Source organism: Aethalodelphis obliquidens, unplaced genomic scaffold (assembly GCF_003676395.1).
Source record: "Aethalodelphis obliquidens isolate GAN/ISIS:26980383/991018 unplaced genomic scaffold, ASM367639v1 scaffold9, whole genome shotgun sequence".
Taxonomy (NCBI): Eukaryota; Metazoa; Chordata; class Mammalia; order Artiodactyla; family Delphinidae; genus Aethalodelphis; species Aethalodelphis obliquidens.
In genome coordinates, this window is record NW_020837953.1 from 8,668,275 (window position 1) to 8,685,249 (window position 16,975).

A 16,975-nucleotide genomic window follows, 5' to 3' on the forward strand; every position below is an offset into this window, starting at 1 on the left:
TACAGACACCACGTTATGGGTACAGACTCCACGTTATGGGTACAGACTCCACGTTATGGGTACAGACACCACGTTATGGGTACAGACACCACGTTATGGGTACAGACTCCATTTTTTGCACAGTAGTGACATAGAAATAAATTAGCATTCTTATCTGGACTAGCTACTCATGCTGCTGAACAAGAAGTGGCCCAGCCAATGGGCAGAACCAGTCGCCATGACCCATCTCTGGAGAAGAGCCATGTGCACTGCTGTGTTTTTATGTGAGATACTGGGAGGGGGTCAGTTCACTTCCCCCTTGTCATTCACACTAACCTCTTCCTGGTGGTCAGCGTAACAGATTTTTGCAGGAGACGGAAATCTAATAGAAAGCAAAGAGAGAGGATGAGATGTAAAGAAGTATGGGAGGTAATGGTGGGGTTGATGCGAGGGGAGAGAAGACCTGTGCCTGCCTTGGAGGGTCTCACCATCGGCAGGGAGACAGCCACAGAGCCACTTTGTTCCAGAGAACGGAGCCCCAGGGGGAGGGAGGTGGGGCTTGTGGCCTGGGTTAGAGCCCAACTCAGTCATTCTTCCCACAATCTGACATCTTCCAGCTAGTGGGCCTCTTTTCTCTAGAATCCACTCCAAACCAGCCCCCAGCCTGACCGCCTCCTCAGACAGGCACACGCAGTCCAGCGGAGGGCCACCTATCCTTGGCCAGTCGTGGCTTTGTAAGGCACAATGAAGGGAGTGAGCAGGCAGCAGAGGTTCCAGGGGAAGAACAGGGTCTCGAGTCACTCACCAGATGTGTGAACTTGACCAAGTCTCTTAGCATCTGAGCCTCAGTGACCTTGTCTGTAAAATGGGAAGAACACCTCCGTCCCTCGCAGGGTTATTCTGAGAATGAAATAAGATAATGCGCTTGAAGCACCCAGCATAGCTCCTGATACATCACCAGTCTTCTCCAAGGCCCAGATGAGATGTTTCATGAAAACCTCTACCTGTGTTCCTTCTCTCAGCAGGCAGCCCCTTGGGGTGACCTCTTCCTTCCTCATGCTCCTTTAGCACCTGCAGCTTGTCACCTCCTCTAGAAAGTCTCCCTTGACTCAGGTATGCTTGGGTGCTCCCTCAACATTGATACAGGTACAGTGCATGTAGCACTCCTCCATCTGAGTCCTGCACATCTGTGTTCACGGCGGCCTTTGCAGGGGCATAGACCACACGTCTCCATACTGCACATTGTCACCTTGCCCAGAACCATTCCCCATGCCATGATCGTCAAAGCCTCCTCATTTTCCATGAATTCCTAGTTCTTACTGCCTCTTGATTTTCTCTGCCCTCACATTCCTACAAGCAGTCATGAGGCACAGCCTTTGCCAGTTTCCCATTCAAGTATATTTCCCTTGCTTGAAGCAGTTCCTAAATTTTGCAACTTCACCAACAGTTGGGAGCAAGATCACAGGTGAGGATCACATCTAGAAGTGTAAGCCCTTCAGCCGTCTCTTGGTTCTTTCCTTCTCTGTCTGTATATTAGCTATCTATTGCTGTGTAACAAATTACCACAGACTTAGTGACTTAACACCATTTACTATCTACCAATTTCCATGGGTCAGAAGCCCAGGCATGGCTTAGTTGGATCCTCTGCTCAGAGTCTCACAAGGTTGCAATCAAAGTGTCATCTGGGCTGTGTTCTCATCTGAAGGCTCAGCCAGAGAAGAATCCACTTCCAAGCCCATTCAGGCTCTTGGCAGAAATTATGTCCTTGTTTAAAGGCTATCAACTGGAGTCCACCCTCGGGTCCTAGAGGCTACCTGTAGTACCCTGCCTTCTGACCATCTCCAAAGGCAGTTCCCAACATGGCTCTTTGCTTTGTCAAGGCCAGGAGGAGGATCGTCTCTCTCTAGTCTTCTAAGGCAGAGTCTTATATAACATAATCATGGGAGTAATATCCATCACCTTTGCCATATTCTATTAGAAGAAGTCACAGATCTCACCCACACAGGGAGGGGGATTACAGAAAGGCATGGATCACTGGGGGTCACCTTAGGGTGTATCCACCTCTTTTCTCTCTCCACACCTTCCTTCTCTCTACCCTTCTTCCAAGACCAGCCAAAAATAGTGCCTTCCTTGTCTTTATAAGTCACCTCCACTCATGCCCTGTTCCTGGAGTGGGGATAGGTGGACGCGTTGCTCAGCTTCTGGTCCAAGTGGCTCATCAAGGAATTTCTTCTGAACCCCCTTACCATAAAAAGAATCCTGAAGAATTTGAATTCACTGCTTTCTCAGGGACATCAAGGGTCTGGTACATAGTAAGTGACTAAGAGCTGCTTATTAAATAAATAAAGAGCAGTGGAGGGCTTCCCTGGTGGCGCAGTGGTTGGGAGTCCACCTGCTGATGCAGGGGACATGGGTTCGTGCCCTGGTCTGGGAAGATCCCACATGCCGTGGAGCGGCTTGGCCCGTGAGCCATGGCTGCTGAGCCTGCACATCCGGAGCCTGTGCTCCACAACGGGAGAGGCCACAACAGTGAGAGGCCCGCGTACCGCAAAAAAAAAAAAAGAGCAGTGGAAGGAAAGTTGAGGCAGAATTCAGGGAAGTTTTACGACCTTCATTTGAAATGACCCCTGGAGGATGATTAGGAGTTGTCTTTTTAAAAAGGTTGGTACTTTAAAAAGTTATATAAGCAAATTACAAACATTGTGGATAACAACAACAAAAATCCCATCATTCCACAGCCCTAATGCTGCCACTGTTCTTCCTGTAAATGTTTGTTCTTGTCATTCTTAGCAGTGAATTCACTAGGCCCAGGGTGTGGTCCTTGGCTGACTGGTTCAGAAGCTCAACCTCATCCGAGTCCCTGAGCTGGTCAGGGCTGTCCTCTGATGCTGACAAGAGGCAACCAAATAAACCAAATGCCAATTGATTCATCCACAGAGATAAATACAGCTGCCGAGGAGGACGGATGCACACAGCCTCTGGCCAGAGCATTTCCCCCTATAGGCTCATCACCTGGGGACCCCGCTGGTTAAATCTGTTTACTGGCAGGACAATTTAATTACTTAATGGTACAACCAGTATGAGTCCAGGTTTGCCATTTTCAGTTAGTTTCTGGGGCCCAAGGTGGTGGAGTTCCATCGTATGTGCATTTAAACTTAGTGAATTCAATTACATATGCTATGAAAAAGAGAGGAAATCATTTAAAGGAGACAAGTGGCTTCCCCCATTTGAAGAGCTATGTCCAGGGTGAGTGTACTATGGGAGGGCTGGGTCTACCTCACTCTAAGCCAGTCTCAGTTCCAATCACAACGTTATTGTGATTCCAATCACAACGTTATTGTGATTCTAGGCCATGAAGAGAGGGTGGTTTGGTTTCCTTTTTACATCATGGCTGCTAAGTGTATGCTGACTGCTTCAGCTGGTGTTCACCTTAAGAAACAGCAACCCATTCCAAAACTGGGAGGAAACCTGTCTTGAATGCAATTTTATACCTCCTGAACTTAACGAACAGCTTAAGGGATCTTCAAGGGCAAATTTAATTATGAGTGGTTTTTGCTTTATATACTGACTTGAGAACTGAATGTGCCGAATATGGTTCTTCTTCTCCTCCTCCTTCTTCCTCTTCAAGAGGAAGCCCAGTGTCTTCCTCTTGAGGCCTGCATCCATTGGCCAAGATCAGCTTATAAGTAGGTAAAGAGAGAACTGGAACATCTGATCTCGCCACTAGCCCTGTTGCTCTGGTTCCTTCCTTATGGTGTCACTGTTGAACACAGGTCTTGCATGGTTTGGTTCAAGCCTGAACATGGCCCCTTGCAGTAACACGTCCCTGCTCAAGCCACAGGGATGCTCTGCTCTGGCCCTTAGATCATACCAAAGAGCTCAATTGTTGTTCCTTAAAGCAACCTCAGTCATGCCCTGAGCTTAGCTCCCTGGGGTTGATCCCTGAGTCCATTTTCCATCCTGGTGGGTTAGCCCTGGAGACCTTTAGTGCTGACAGACCTTGATCATGGGCACTCTAGTATACCCTGATTCTAACTTCAAATTGCAAGGAGCAGGGGTTGGGGGTCTTAGTCTCTTTTTTCTCGGAAGGCTCCTGAGCCTCTCATGCAAATTGGTGCCCCTTTCCATCACTCTACAAATCTTAAGGTCTCAAGGAGGGGTACTTCCATCAAACCGCAAATCTCTCCCTTCCCCTGGACAACGTGCGCCTTCTTGCCTTGCATTCGCCATTTGAAAAATTCTTCTAAAAACAAAATCAACTGTAAGGAGACTTGCTGACTCTACCTTTGAACACAAAAGCCTCAGACAAAATTTAGAAAACTCTGCCTCATGTTCCGTTGGCATAGGAACTAGTAGTCTGATGATTAGGACCTGCCACGGCATCGTCATGTCCTTGAACTAGGGCCCCCTCTCCCATGGGTGGTACTTGAACGGTGCTGAGTACTTTGCCACTCTCCACTCTCTTCTCTCTGCTCCACTGATGACTGATTCCATGCTAATTACACCTTCTTTCATTAGAAAGTCAAGACTTTGGAGCCTTCCTTTCCCATTTTCTCCCTGTAACGCCACTTGTTGCTACTCTGATCCCTTTTGCTTTTAATTTATGGTTTAACCCAAAGAATACTGGCAACTTTCTGTTCTTTTAAGTTCTTGGAGGAAACCTTACTGTTACTTCTGCAAAAGTATGTCTATCTGCTTTTTTCTTTTTTTCATTCAACATGATATAAAAATGCCCATGCCACACCCTCATCTCTGTAATCACATATGACTGTTCCACTCAGAGGCTGGAACAGAGTTTGCAAAGCCCTTTTCCTTTTACTAGACACTCGGGATGCTGCTGGATACCCTGCTGGGGCATCACTATGCCCCAGGGTTCTAGATGTACCTCAGCCTCTGTTATTTATCACACTCTTCACCTCGGCCATAGAATGGACACAACGCCATCTGCAGATTTACAAAGAAATTCCCAGCAGGTGCTGTGTGTGTTGGGGCCAGGGGGCGTTTTTCCCCACTGAGGCTGGAGTTTGCTTCTCACGTTGGGAAGTCAACTGAACCTTGTTTTCACACATCTCCAGGCAAGAGCAATGCAAGGAACCAGGGGTGGGTCGAACCAGCATCTGAATCCAGCTGGGGCCTCCAAGTCTCCACTTGCTTTCTGCCAAACCCTCCTCTCCCCTCATTCTTCAATTTCTTAAACCAGGCATCATTCAAGCAAAACTGAATCCATGTGTTTGTGATTCACTGATGCTGAACATGGCAGAATGTTTTGTAAGCTCTACATCGCAGCAGAGAGATCCAAGGGCATGTGTGGGTTAGTATGTGAACGTGTGGTGTGGGTCCTTACATATGGGTATGTTGTGTGTGTGTGTGTGCATGTGTATGTATTGCTTTTCTTTGTATTGTAAGAATTTTAAACTGATTTTTCTTAGAATCAGGAAGTCACGTTTGGCCAAAGAAACCCAACACTCCCTTCTCCCCCTTCCTGAGGAACTCTAGTTTGGCAGAAAACTCCCAAACACCCACGTTCTAGCTTACTGGAGATGGTCCTGGGCCAAGCAGCAGTCAGAGTCTGGTTTGGGAGCCAGCGTGCCGGGGGCGTCCCAGGATAGACAGTGAGTGGGAGAGGGCAGGAGGAATGGGCAGCCACGGCTCCTGCAAGCCGTGGGGCAACTGTTCTTAGCAGAGCTCTGCTGACCTCTCTGATGGGAGCCCTGGGATCGCTCTTTGGCCCTCTTGCCCAGTCACCTGATCGCCTTACTCATCAGGAGGGGAAACATGGCCCAGCTGTGGGCTGCGGGTGGGATCAGACCGTCAGCCTGGCGACTCTGAAAAACTCCCAGATTTTGTCACCCATCACAGACTCCCGTGCTCTCTCCCCCTTCCAGTTAGAGAATTCCCGTTCATCCTTCGAGGATCCAGTCAGCAGCCCCCACCCCTGATGCCCAGGCCGGGCTAGACCCTGCTTCCAGCCTCTCTCGATCCCAGCCATGACCCAGGGTTTCGTGTTGTCCAGCCTGCAGGTCTCTCCACCCACCTGAGGACCACAAACCCACCTCCTTCGTTTCTGGGACCGCATAGCACACAGAGCAAGTGTTCAACGTGGGGCGTGCTGGGGACCTCTCTGAGCCTGGGGAGGTGGGTGAGGTTTTGAAAAAGCTGCTACTCTTCTCTGTGGAGACACTGCACGGAGAGGGTCTCGTTTGAGTGCCTGGGGCAGGCAGGCCCAGCCAGGGCCTTTGGGGAGTAGACACCAGCAGCCCTGATGCAGGAGGGAAGGGAGGCAGGGGACCTGTGTTCCCTCTGGGTGGGGTCTTTCCCTCCCGCTGGAGCAGGGCCCCTAACCATGGCGTAGTGGCACTGGTCGTAAAAACCAGTGATGGGCAGCCCAGGGAAGTCATTCCCAGCAACAGTCTGCGACCGTAGAGCAGAGTAACGGTCACCCGTGGGAACACTGTTTCCCTCCCACCTGCCATTCTTTGCCTTGTGGGAAAGAAAGGGGCAGGGGTTCCACTCACGTGGATTGGGAACTGGATCGACCCTTACTACACTCAGGAATGCAGCCTTTCCAGTGGAAAGGGGTTGAGACTGGTCGATGGTCAGAAGTGAGCTCTCGGAGGGCTGCAGCCGCGGCTGCTCCAGCGTTTGCTTTTGACTGAGCTCAAGCTTGTTATTTTATTATTATTATTTTTTAGATGCTGGGGGTAGGAGTTTGTTCATTTATTTATTTATTTTGGCTGTGTTGGGTCTTCGTTTCTGTGCGAGGGCTTTCTCTAGTTGCGGCGAGCGGGGGGCCACTCTTCATCGCAGTGCGTGAGCCTCTCACTGTCGCGGCCTCTCTTGTTGCGGAGCACAGGCTCCAGACGCGCAGGCTCAGTAGTTGTGGCTCACGGGCCCAGTTGCTCCGTGGCATGTGGGATCTTCCCGGACCAGGGCTCGAACCCGTGTCCCCTGCATTGGCAGTCAGATTCTCAACCACTGCGCCACCTGGGAAGCCCCAAGCTTGTTATTTTTGAGTTCCCAATCGATCCCCTCCCCATGCCCAGGGGCCTGGGAAGGAGAGACCTGCAGAAGGCAGTTGGGGATGCCAGGGTGGCAGCGCCCCCCCAGGCCCATGCCTGTCTCTGTGCCACCTCCTCCCTCTCCCACCCCCTGAGCCCTGCACTCCCTCCCCACCTTCCTACCTGCCTCCATCCCGTGGAATCTAAAGTGGAACCAAAGAGGTTTGGTCTGTGTGGCTCCAGAGGGCAGGGCTGGGCCCAGTGTGGAAATTCTCTTTCCTGGAGGCAGAGTTCATACTAATAAGCATAACTAGCCCACAGTGGAGGTAGTGAGTTCTCTGTCCTCTGAGGCGTGCAATCAGAAGTGGTAGAGGAATTTCTGCCCTTGGGAGGGAGTGCTGGGACCAGATGACCCAGACCTTAGCCAAGTGGGAGTCTGGCCTCCTGCCTCAGGTCTTAGAAGGAGTTGGCTTGAGGGTGGGGCTGTGGCAGAGACAGCCGGGAAGCATAATTCGGTGCTAACGTAGCACTTGCTGTCAACTGCTGGGCCTGTCATTTGCTCAGGGGAAGGAAAAAGACCTTAATATTTGGAAGGGCTGACGAGACTCCCATGGACCCCCAGATGCCTCCATCCACTTGTCTGTCGGGTGGACTGCCTGCAGCTGCACCCAGGGACCAGCTTGGGAGAGCCTCCCTGACTGGGTCACACGAAGCCACAGCCCAAGGATATGGCTCCTTCCTGCCTTTAACTTCCTAGTGCAGGATGTCGTGACTATGGATGTCGTCACGCTGGTAGACCAAGGTTCAAATCTACCTACTCACTGTGTGACTTTAGCAAGTTGCTTGCACACCTCCAGTGACTGGGAGTTCACTACTTCTCAAGGTGGTCCCTTCCAGGACGGGACAGCTCTGTTTGCTAGAAAGTTATTCCTGGTGCTGAGCTGAGATCTGCTTCCCTGTGGCTTTCCGCATCCGTCCCAGTGTTCCCGGGGTCTGCTCTGCTGTGCTCACTGTCCCCTGCCACCTACCCCAGCTGCCCTCTATGGGACACACACCTCCCTCCCCTGTCCCTTTCCCAGGAGGGTCTTAACATCAGGGCAGGTCCGTGGCCTCCTCAGCAAGCCCTCCGGGCTTCTAGCCCCACAGGCTGAGGGCCCCCCACCCCTTTGGCACCCTTATTCCCCAGTGACTCACCAAGCTGGCAGCAAACAAACCCCCAAAGTCCCCCTCCCACGTGCTGCCACTGCGGCTCAGGCCCCCCCTCCACCCCAGAGCTTGCGCTCTCCGAGCTGTTGAAGCCAAGCATGGCTCTGCATGTGTCCGTGTTCTTCTTCATCGTGTCAGTCAGAACTGGCCTGAGGTCTGCTCGGTTCCAACTCCCTCATCCAACACATTAGCTATTCCTCCCAGCTTCCCAACCTCTACAATCTGATCCACATGCTGTCAGTGCCCTTGGCCAAGGCATTGATAAAAACAACCAGGAAGGAGAGGGCTGAAGGGAGAGCCCCGAAGTACACCGCCAGAGACCCTCTCAGGTTCTCAGCACACTGCCTGTGGTAATCATTCCCCGAAGTTCTCAGAGGACCCGGTGTCAACTGCTTGATGTCACACGGACACACAGCGCCAGGGGCCTTTCTCTAAACCTGGCAAGGGGCCCAAGGCTGGTCCAGGTGACTTTTCCTCTGGGAACCCACAGTGGTCACTCATGGTCATCAGAGCTCGGAAGTCACCCCTTTTCACAACTAGTCTAGGGTTCCATCCTGGCTTAACATCACACATACACACCAGCAAACCTGCACCCAGGCCAGGCCAGGCCCTGGGCTCTGAGGGCCTAGAACTGAGCCAGATTCAGCCTTTCCCTGGAGGAGCTCACAGTCTGCTGGGGCAGGTGGTCACAGAACAGATGATGCCATCACAGAAGAGTGCTAATTACTGGAATATACTGAATACTTGCTATGTACCAGGCGCTATTCTAAACCTAGATCAACGTTCACAATAAACCATCATGATCCCCATTCTATCCTCCAGTGGAAACGGAGGCGCACAGAGGCTGAGGAACTTGCCCGAGGCTCCCAGCTAGTGAGGGCTGCGTGCAGGAGCATGCGGGAGCTGCCTGGCCTAGTCAGCGGGCTCAGGAGGCCCTCAGAGGGAGGAAGTACCTGCGTGGAGACTAGAGAGATGGGTAGCAGCAGCAGGAGAGGATGGGAAAGTAAACCAGGGAGGACAGGGGCAAGGGGACTGGGTTCCTTCAGTGTTCACTGCTTCGCGCAGCATGTGGTCCCGCCAGCCTGCCCTGCGCCAGAGCTGGGCCGGGCCGTGGGGGTTCAGGGCTGAGCATGCCGGCAGAGTGCCGTGTAAGAAACTGGGAAGCACAGGGTGCCCTGGGGAGGTAGGTGAGATCGCCGTATCAGGGAAGACTTCCCAGAGGAAGGATGTCTGAGCTGACCTTGGAAAGGGCAAGTGGAAATTGGTTGGGCTGGGCAGGTATGTGAGGGCTTGGGGGGTGTGGGTGGAGAGTACCAGGCTAAAGGAACAACCAGCACAAAGATGGTGCAAGGAGCAGCAGGGAGAACGGGGCGGCTGGAGAGGTGCCAGTGAGGAGGAGGAGAGTGGCCCAAGGCCTTGGAGGAGTGTGGACAGTTCCTGAGGGCGAAGGGGAGCCACCAAGACTTCAAACAGCGAGGGGCCCCCAGCAGTCTCAGCAGCCTGTCCGCCCTCCGCAGTGAAGTGTGCAGGCAGCGGTGGGTGCCTCCCGGTGTTATATGGGGTCACCATACCCACCTCAGGGGTTGGCGTGAGAACAGGTGAGGGTCAGTAGTGGCCTTTTTCTCCCTCCATTCCCCGCCCCCTGCAAGTGGAGGGGTTACCAGATGGAAACAGGCTGGGCCCAGGAACCAGCCGGCTCCCCAGTCACATCAAGCTCTTGAACCATAATCCCGGGCCCTGGGGGCAGGGCGGGGTGTGTGGCCAGATGGCTTCGGAGGGAGTCCTAGATTTCTGGGCTTCCTGAGGCGCTTTGCCAGGTCCCTCGAGGATGTGGGGGACTCCCAGGAGCACCCGGCCATCGTGGGAGTCGCAGAGGCAAGGTTACCTATTCTCCCCTCACCGTAAATCACAGAGCCTGAAGGAGCATTTGAAGTCATCCTCATGGAATCTCCCACTCAGCCTGGAAGCCTTGATCTAACCTTCCAACAGGTGGCCACCCAGCCTCCATTTGGATACCTCCAAAGATGGGGAGCTCACCACCACAAATCTGAGGGCTGTAGCCATGGGGCAGGTCATGAACTCCGAGCGTTGAACTAAATAGGCATTACATGGGCTGAATCACATTAAAATCATGGTTAGCCAAAACCGGAAGGCCTTTTCTTGCACAGGAGTTAAACCAGGTCGTACCACGGAGAGTCACTGTGGGAGAAAGGAAACCCCACAGGGCTGAATCCCTACTCCAGTCTTAACTTCACAACTAGGCAGCTTGGCCAGTTAGCTCCGCCCCCTGAGCTTTATTTTCCTTATCTGTAACTCAAACTGCACAACCCAAGAAGGCAGTCGCTAGTCATAAGTGACTACTGAACCCTTGAAATGTGGCTAGTGCAATGGAGCAACTGAACTTTTTGTTTTTAATTAAATTAAAAATTTAAACCAGAAGCCATTTTTCTAAGCATTTTTATGTTGATTACACAGTGAAATGATAATAATTTGGGTAAACTGGGTTAAATAAAGTGTTATTAAAGTTAATTTTACCAAAAATGAACTTCACCTGTTTCTTTTGACTTTTTTTCTTTTTTTTTTTTACTGTGACTACTAGAAAATTTAACATTACAGTGGCTCACATTATCATCCTGTTGGGCAGCACTGACAGAACGCTAAGGATCAAATGAGGTGGATGTTCAGGTGTTTGGGGACAGTTAAGCTCCAGATGAATTACGGTTTCTGTGGCTGCTGGCCCTTGAGGGGTTGTGTTTTTCATCATACAAGCAAGACATGCTTATTCTCGAAATAATAGAGAATGTGGAAAAACATTAAAAACAAAACAAAACTTGCCCATCATCCTACCACCCAAAGACAGCTACTGTTAAACTTTGGTTTTTCCCCTATGCATGTCCATGTGACCTAACACTCCCTGCAGAGCACACCACCCCGGCTTGTAGGTTCTCAGAAAGGCCACTTTAACAGCTTAGCCCAAAAGTCTAGACCTCGAGGAGCCCCCTCCAGCCAAATGGCAGGCTGTCAAGGAAGTCACTTGAACATCCTTTCCTGTGGCTGTGAGTTCCGGGAGTGGCCGCCATCTCACGCGGAATCCAGACCCTCCCCACACTTAGCTCCCGTTCTGCTCGGCCTCCGCCATCACCTGCGGTCACCCTGGCACTGCCGGCACCAGCCTGGGGAGGGAGGGTCTGCTCTGTCATACTGTCAAGCAGTTCCTCCCCCACTGCTCCCACCTCGGCTGCTCTCCTTTCTCTTCAGCCAGTAGAAAACCCCTTTCCATTCTGCGGGCGGGAGCGACGTTCCACAGCGGAACTGCTCGTGTCCCAGGTGATGGAATGCTTTCCATTTTATTCATCAGCCCTCTCCCTTCCAGAGCCCCTGTGTCCGGGGTCCACTCCTGCTATATCTAGAACCTGCACTCCCTTCCTTACCACATCCGCTCTATCCCTGAGCTGCACCACCCCCACGTTAGACCTCTTCTTCCTCAGAGTGGCCTTCTGAGGAGCCCTTTGCCCCTTTCTGAGATCTGATTTTCATCTGCACCCCTCTCCTGCACAGTCCCTCAGGCATGTCTATGTTTATCTGGACCACAAACTCGAGAGGGGTCTGTGTCACAGGAGCTCCAGGGCACCCTGCAAACTATCTTGTACTCTGCTTTCTCCACTTGACATAAAATAGGAACATCTTTCCAACGACACCATCACTTCTGATGGCTGCTTAGAAGCCCACTGCATGGATATGCTGTAACTTTTAATCTAATCTGCCTTGATGATTGAAGTTGGTCCCACTTTTTGCTTTACAAATACCACTTCAGTGACCCTCCCTATATACTTTGTTTACTTTGATATTCTCAGATCTAAGGACTTCTTAGTTCTCCCTTCTCAGACATCCAGCAAATTCTGCTAGATGTGTTGTGTGTTACCCAATTCTCCCCTGTGTGCCCCTTGGCCTGGCGCTCAAGGCCACTCCTACTCCTGAGCTCAGTCCGTCTTTTCTGCCCCATATCTCACTCTGCCTCACATATGACCTGAGCTCTGACCACATTAAACACCACAGTGTCCCCACACTTTCCAGCCTCCCTGTTATCTTCTGGTGTCCCACTGCCTGGCACGTCTGCTCCGTCTCCAAATCTGCCTCATCTTCCAGTGCCCCTTCCTCCACGTAGCCTTTCCTGATCCTCCTAGCTACAAGTGATCCCTCACTCCTCTGAATAAAGATAGCACGTCCTTGTCCCCTCCCTTGTGGTATTGATGCAAACACCTTGACCCCTGGTTACCTGAGTCCTGTTCTGTCCCGAGTGTCCATGTCCATCTTCTTCCCACCCCCCGCAGCAGCCAGACCAGGAGTTACTTGAGGTCAGGGACTGATTTCTGATTTCTTTCTGTGGGCACAGGGCATGGCACAGAGTGGGCACGTGCTAAAGGACTGAATAACTACATGGATGAAGGAGGACAGGACTGGAGCTGGGGAATGAGTTTCGGTCCAGCTGGCCACTAGTGTCCTGTGTGACCTCGAGCAGGGCCTCTTCTCAGGGCCATGGCTTCCCTGTGGCCTGAAGTAGTTGGACTTGGCTGTGAGGAAATTCTGTTATGGTCAGAGGCCTGTTTGGCCCTGGGCCGAGGTGCTGGCCCCTGTCTGGGGATGCTCTCTCTCATGGATGGTGTTGCAGGGTGGCCCCCATTTCTCCTGGCCACACAATCTCATTATGAGCCCTTCAGGATTTATATCTAAGACCCACCCTAAGCCCATCACTAACATATGGTGTCCTGGCAGACAGGCATGAATGGAGGTTGTAAACATTGACTCATTCATTCATTCATTCACTCCTTCATTCAGCAAACTACACTCCAGCAGTGTAGTTTGGTTCTGGCTCTGTGGACCCAGCACTGAATCAGACCCAGGCCCAGCCCTGGTGGTGCTTCCAGTAAACAGTCAACAGTTCAGTGAGGTGGGGCTGGGACAGAGGGCAGCACAGGGGCCATGGGAGCCCAGAGAAGGGGCCTTACCCCTGCCTGATGGTCAGGGAAGGCTTCCTGGAGGAGGGGACCCTTTAACTGCATTTTAAAAGGGGAGTGAGGCTTTGCTACAGCAAGCAGGGAAGAGCAGGGTGCTCACAGGCAGCGGTCACCGTGGGGTGCAGGAGAGGCAAGTGCTCAGCCCTGATGCTAGATGTAGCCTAATGATAAGAGGAGGTGGATGCGGAGAGATTATCTGCTCTTGTTTACATGATTAAAACCAGACAAATACTTCCTTTATCTGAAAGAATGAAAAGGCTTTGGGGAAAAATCCTTTTGGCAGCAAAGTGCAAGCATCTCCTTAGCTAATCTCTCGCTCCCCACCTGCCCCCATACCCCATCCCCAGCCAAACAGTCATGAGAAAAATAGCTCCAGGGCTGACTTGCTCTGGTGGGCAGAGAGCCAGGGTCAGGGCAGGCGGGGAGCGGGGAGGAGCCAAGAGGAGAGAGACCCACAAGCCTCTCCATACAGTCTCGCGAGAGGAGAGTCTGGGCCGGGGCACTAACCCAAGACGGCCACAGGGTGGCACCTCTCAAGGAAAAATCTAACCATGGCCCCATTTTTTAGATGCAGATCCTGAGGCCTAAAGATGGAGGAGTGACTTGCTTGCCTGGGTCACATAGCCAATGGGCAGAACTGGGACTAGGACCCAGGTCACCAAGTCCCAGCCCAGGGCTCTAACTCACTCATTTACTCTCACTCATTAGTTCATTCAAAAGCCTGCAGTAACCACCTGCTTGGTGGCAGGACAGAGCGCTGGGCACGAGGGGCCCACAGAGAGACATGACCTCTTCTCACATGTCCTCAGTCTGATGAGAGAGACAGACAGTGACAGTGACAACCAGGGTCATGACAGAGGAGGCCGGGAGCTGTGGGACCCCCAGAATGGGCTCCTAAAAGATTTCACCCAAGAGGAGGCACCGAGCTTGGTCTTACCTGCTGGGTAGGATTTGGGCAAGTGAAAGGAGGTACTAAGAGGACACCAAACATGGAAAGGTCTAGAGGTGTGAACGGGCTCAGCTGATGACACTGGGCAAGGGGGAGAGAGCAGAGCAGAGAATAGAGAGGCTGGATGGAGCCTCGGGGACTGGATTAGTGGGGGGATCCCCATGCCTGCACATTCCCTGGAAGGCTGTGAGGGTGCTAGGCAGAGCCAGGAGGGGGCGAGAGTGGGTACACCTGAGTGCCTGGCCTGCCCACCCACAGACGCTGACCCCTATCGCTCTCCCAGCTTGATGTCCGGCCTCGCCTCCCTGGATGCCAAGACCTCCAGCCGCCTGGGCATCCTCACTGTAGCGTACTACCTGTGGACCACCTTCATGGCAGTCATCGTGGGCATCGTCATGGTGTCCATCATCCACCCGGGCAGCGCGGCCCAGAAGGAGACGACGGAGCATAGTGGGAAGCCCATCATGAGCTCAGCAGACCCCCTGCTGGACCTCATTCGGTAACTCCTGCCGCCGGCACCCTGCTTGGGAACGCCATGCCTGGGCTGGGGCTGCTGACCTCACAGGCCCAGCCCCGCATGTCACCCATGGGGCAGAAGAGGGTGTGGGGATGAGGTGCTCGGGGTCTGCCCTTGATCACTAATGGTAACAAGGGGGGCAGCCACAGAGGCCACTCTGCCCCCTCAGCCCCCGTGCCTCCTGCTGGGCTCACACTGAACTGTCCACCCCCATCAAGATGGGATGAGTGGGAGGGCACAGGGCACACAGGAAGGGCATTCCCGAAAAGGCAACAGCTGTGCAAAGGTCCTGAGCTGGGAGGTAGTATTATGGGGAGAAGTTATGGCCCATTCAGTGTGACTGGAGCTTGAGATGTGAGCGGGGAGTGGACAGTCATTGCTGGAGAAGTCGGTTGGGGCCAGACCATGAAGAGCATTGGGAATCAGGCCCCAAGTTGCATTTTATCCTAAACGCTCCCCGAAATGGGTTTTAAACCTAGGAGTAGCATGTTCCAACTCAGAAGGCTCCCTCTGTCCGCCAGAGTGCTGGTGGACTGGAGGTGGGGCGCATGGCAGGCGGGGAAGACAGAGGCAGGGACTGGGCCAGGCTGGCAGCCATGGGCCTGGGGGAAGAGGGAAGACTGAAGGCTGCTCAGGAGGTAAAATCAGTCTGCAAGAGACGGTGAGAAGGGGGGAAGGGTGGAGGCGGTGGGAGTCTGATGCATGAAGGTCTCTGGCCTGAGCACCTGAGTGGACAGCAGTGTGGTCACAGGGCCAGAGGACAGTGCTGGAGCAGGCGCGGACCTCCTGAGGGAGGCGTCAGCTGATGGTTGGCTGGTGGATCTGAATCCTGTGGGGAAGTCTGAGCAGGATATGGAGGTTGGGAGAGCAGCAGGTAGAGGTGTTAGGGAGGCCCTGATGGCAGAGGGGTCTCCCAGGACAGTGTGGGTGAGGACAGCAGGGCTGGGACAGAGCTCGGGGAAGCACCACATTGGGAACAGTTTATTGGGCTCAATAGGGTGCCCCAGTAAACGTGCTCTGGGGGCTCCTCTGGTCCCTCCCATTTTCTCACCAATTTCAGATATAAGAAACCCAGTCCAGTCTAACAGTAAAACTCCAGACTCATCCAGTTTAAAGCGAATCCTGTCCTAGCCTTTTGCATCTGATTCAGACGTGGAAAGCTGGCGTGGGAAGAAGGTCCTAGCAGGTTTTGCTCTCTTTCTTGCTGCACCTACTCCCCTGCTGCTAGCCCCGGGGGTGGCGCAGTGAAGAGGGAGAGGGAGTGAGCTAGGAAGGTCCTCCTTTCTGGTAGTGGGGTGAGCCGGGGTAGCTGCTCCCCGGTTGTTTTCCTTCAGCAGAGCTTTTGCGGGCTCTTTGGGGCCCCTCCTATCACTGGTGTCTCTCACCTGTTATTCCCTTGACTCAGGCGCTCCCTGCGCCATCTGGCTGCTCACAGTACCCTCCTCAGGCCTGACCTCTGGTCAGCTCCTCTGCTGGGGACGCCTCCCCGCCCCCTGCCCTGGTGATGTCCAGGGCAGTGTCCCTTCTGCAAGGCAGTGTCCCTTCTGCAAGGTCCGCACTGGCCCGTGAAAAACACACACATCCTTGCTGGAAACGCAGCCCTTTCCCAAGGCCTTCGGACGTGAGTCAGGCACCAGCCCCTACATACCTCAGATCTTAGGGGACACCACCAAGGTCTCTTGGCTTAAAGTTAGGGAGAAGCACGCCTCTCGTCCTCAGCATACAACCTCTCTCTCTCCCTTTCCCTTTCTCTTGAAAAACCCTCACCCTCTGCATCAGTTAGCTGTTGCCGTGTGACAAACCATCTGAAGACCTAGTGCCTCAAGACAACAACCATAAGTCTACAGCTCAGCTGGAGGTTTCTGCTGACTCGGACTGGGCTTAGCTGAGCTTGCTCATGTGTCTGCAGGCAGCTGGCTGCTGGGAACAGCTACTCCAGGGTGATCTTGGCTGAGATAATCCAGCTGGGCTCCACGTGGCCCCTCATCTTCCCGTAGACCAGCCTGTATTTATTTCATGGTGGTGAGAGGGTTCCAAGAGAGAGCCAGCATGTTCTTACGAGGAAGGAAGAAGAACAAGAGAGGCAGAGAGAAACATACAAGTATTTTTCCAAGTCTCTGCTTTTGTCAAGTCTGCTAACATCCTATTGGCCAAAGCAAGCCATGTGGCCACGCCCAGACTCAGGGTGGGAAGGGTTGGCAATGTGACAAGGCAAAGGCATCCACGAATGAGGGCCTTCAGTGCAATCAAGCTACCACTCCCTCCATTTTCTCCATTCTCCAGGTTCTGTTTATCCTTTGAGATGTGTGAT

At 52.9% G+C, this 16,975-nt stretch overlaps 1 protein-coding gene across 1 annotated transcript in view; it reads left to right on the plus strand.

Moving 5' to 3' along the window:
* Positions 1-16,975, plus strand: part of LOC113621563 (excitatory amino acid transporter 5-like) — a 33,428-nt gene that overhangs the window by 11,706 nt on the left and 4,747 nt on the right. The window contains exon 3 of the mRNA XM_027108507.1: positions 14,431-14,646. Coding sequence (XP_026964308.1) covers positions 14,431-14,646 — 216 coding nt within the window. The remainder of the gene's footprint in view (positions 1-14,430; positions 14,647-16,975) is intronic.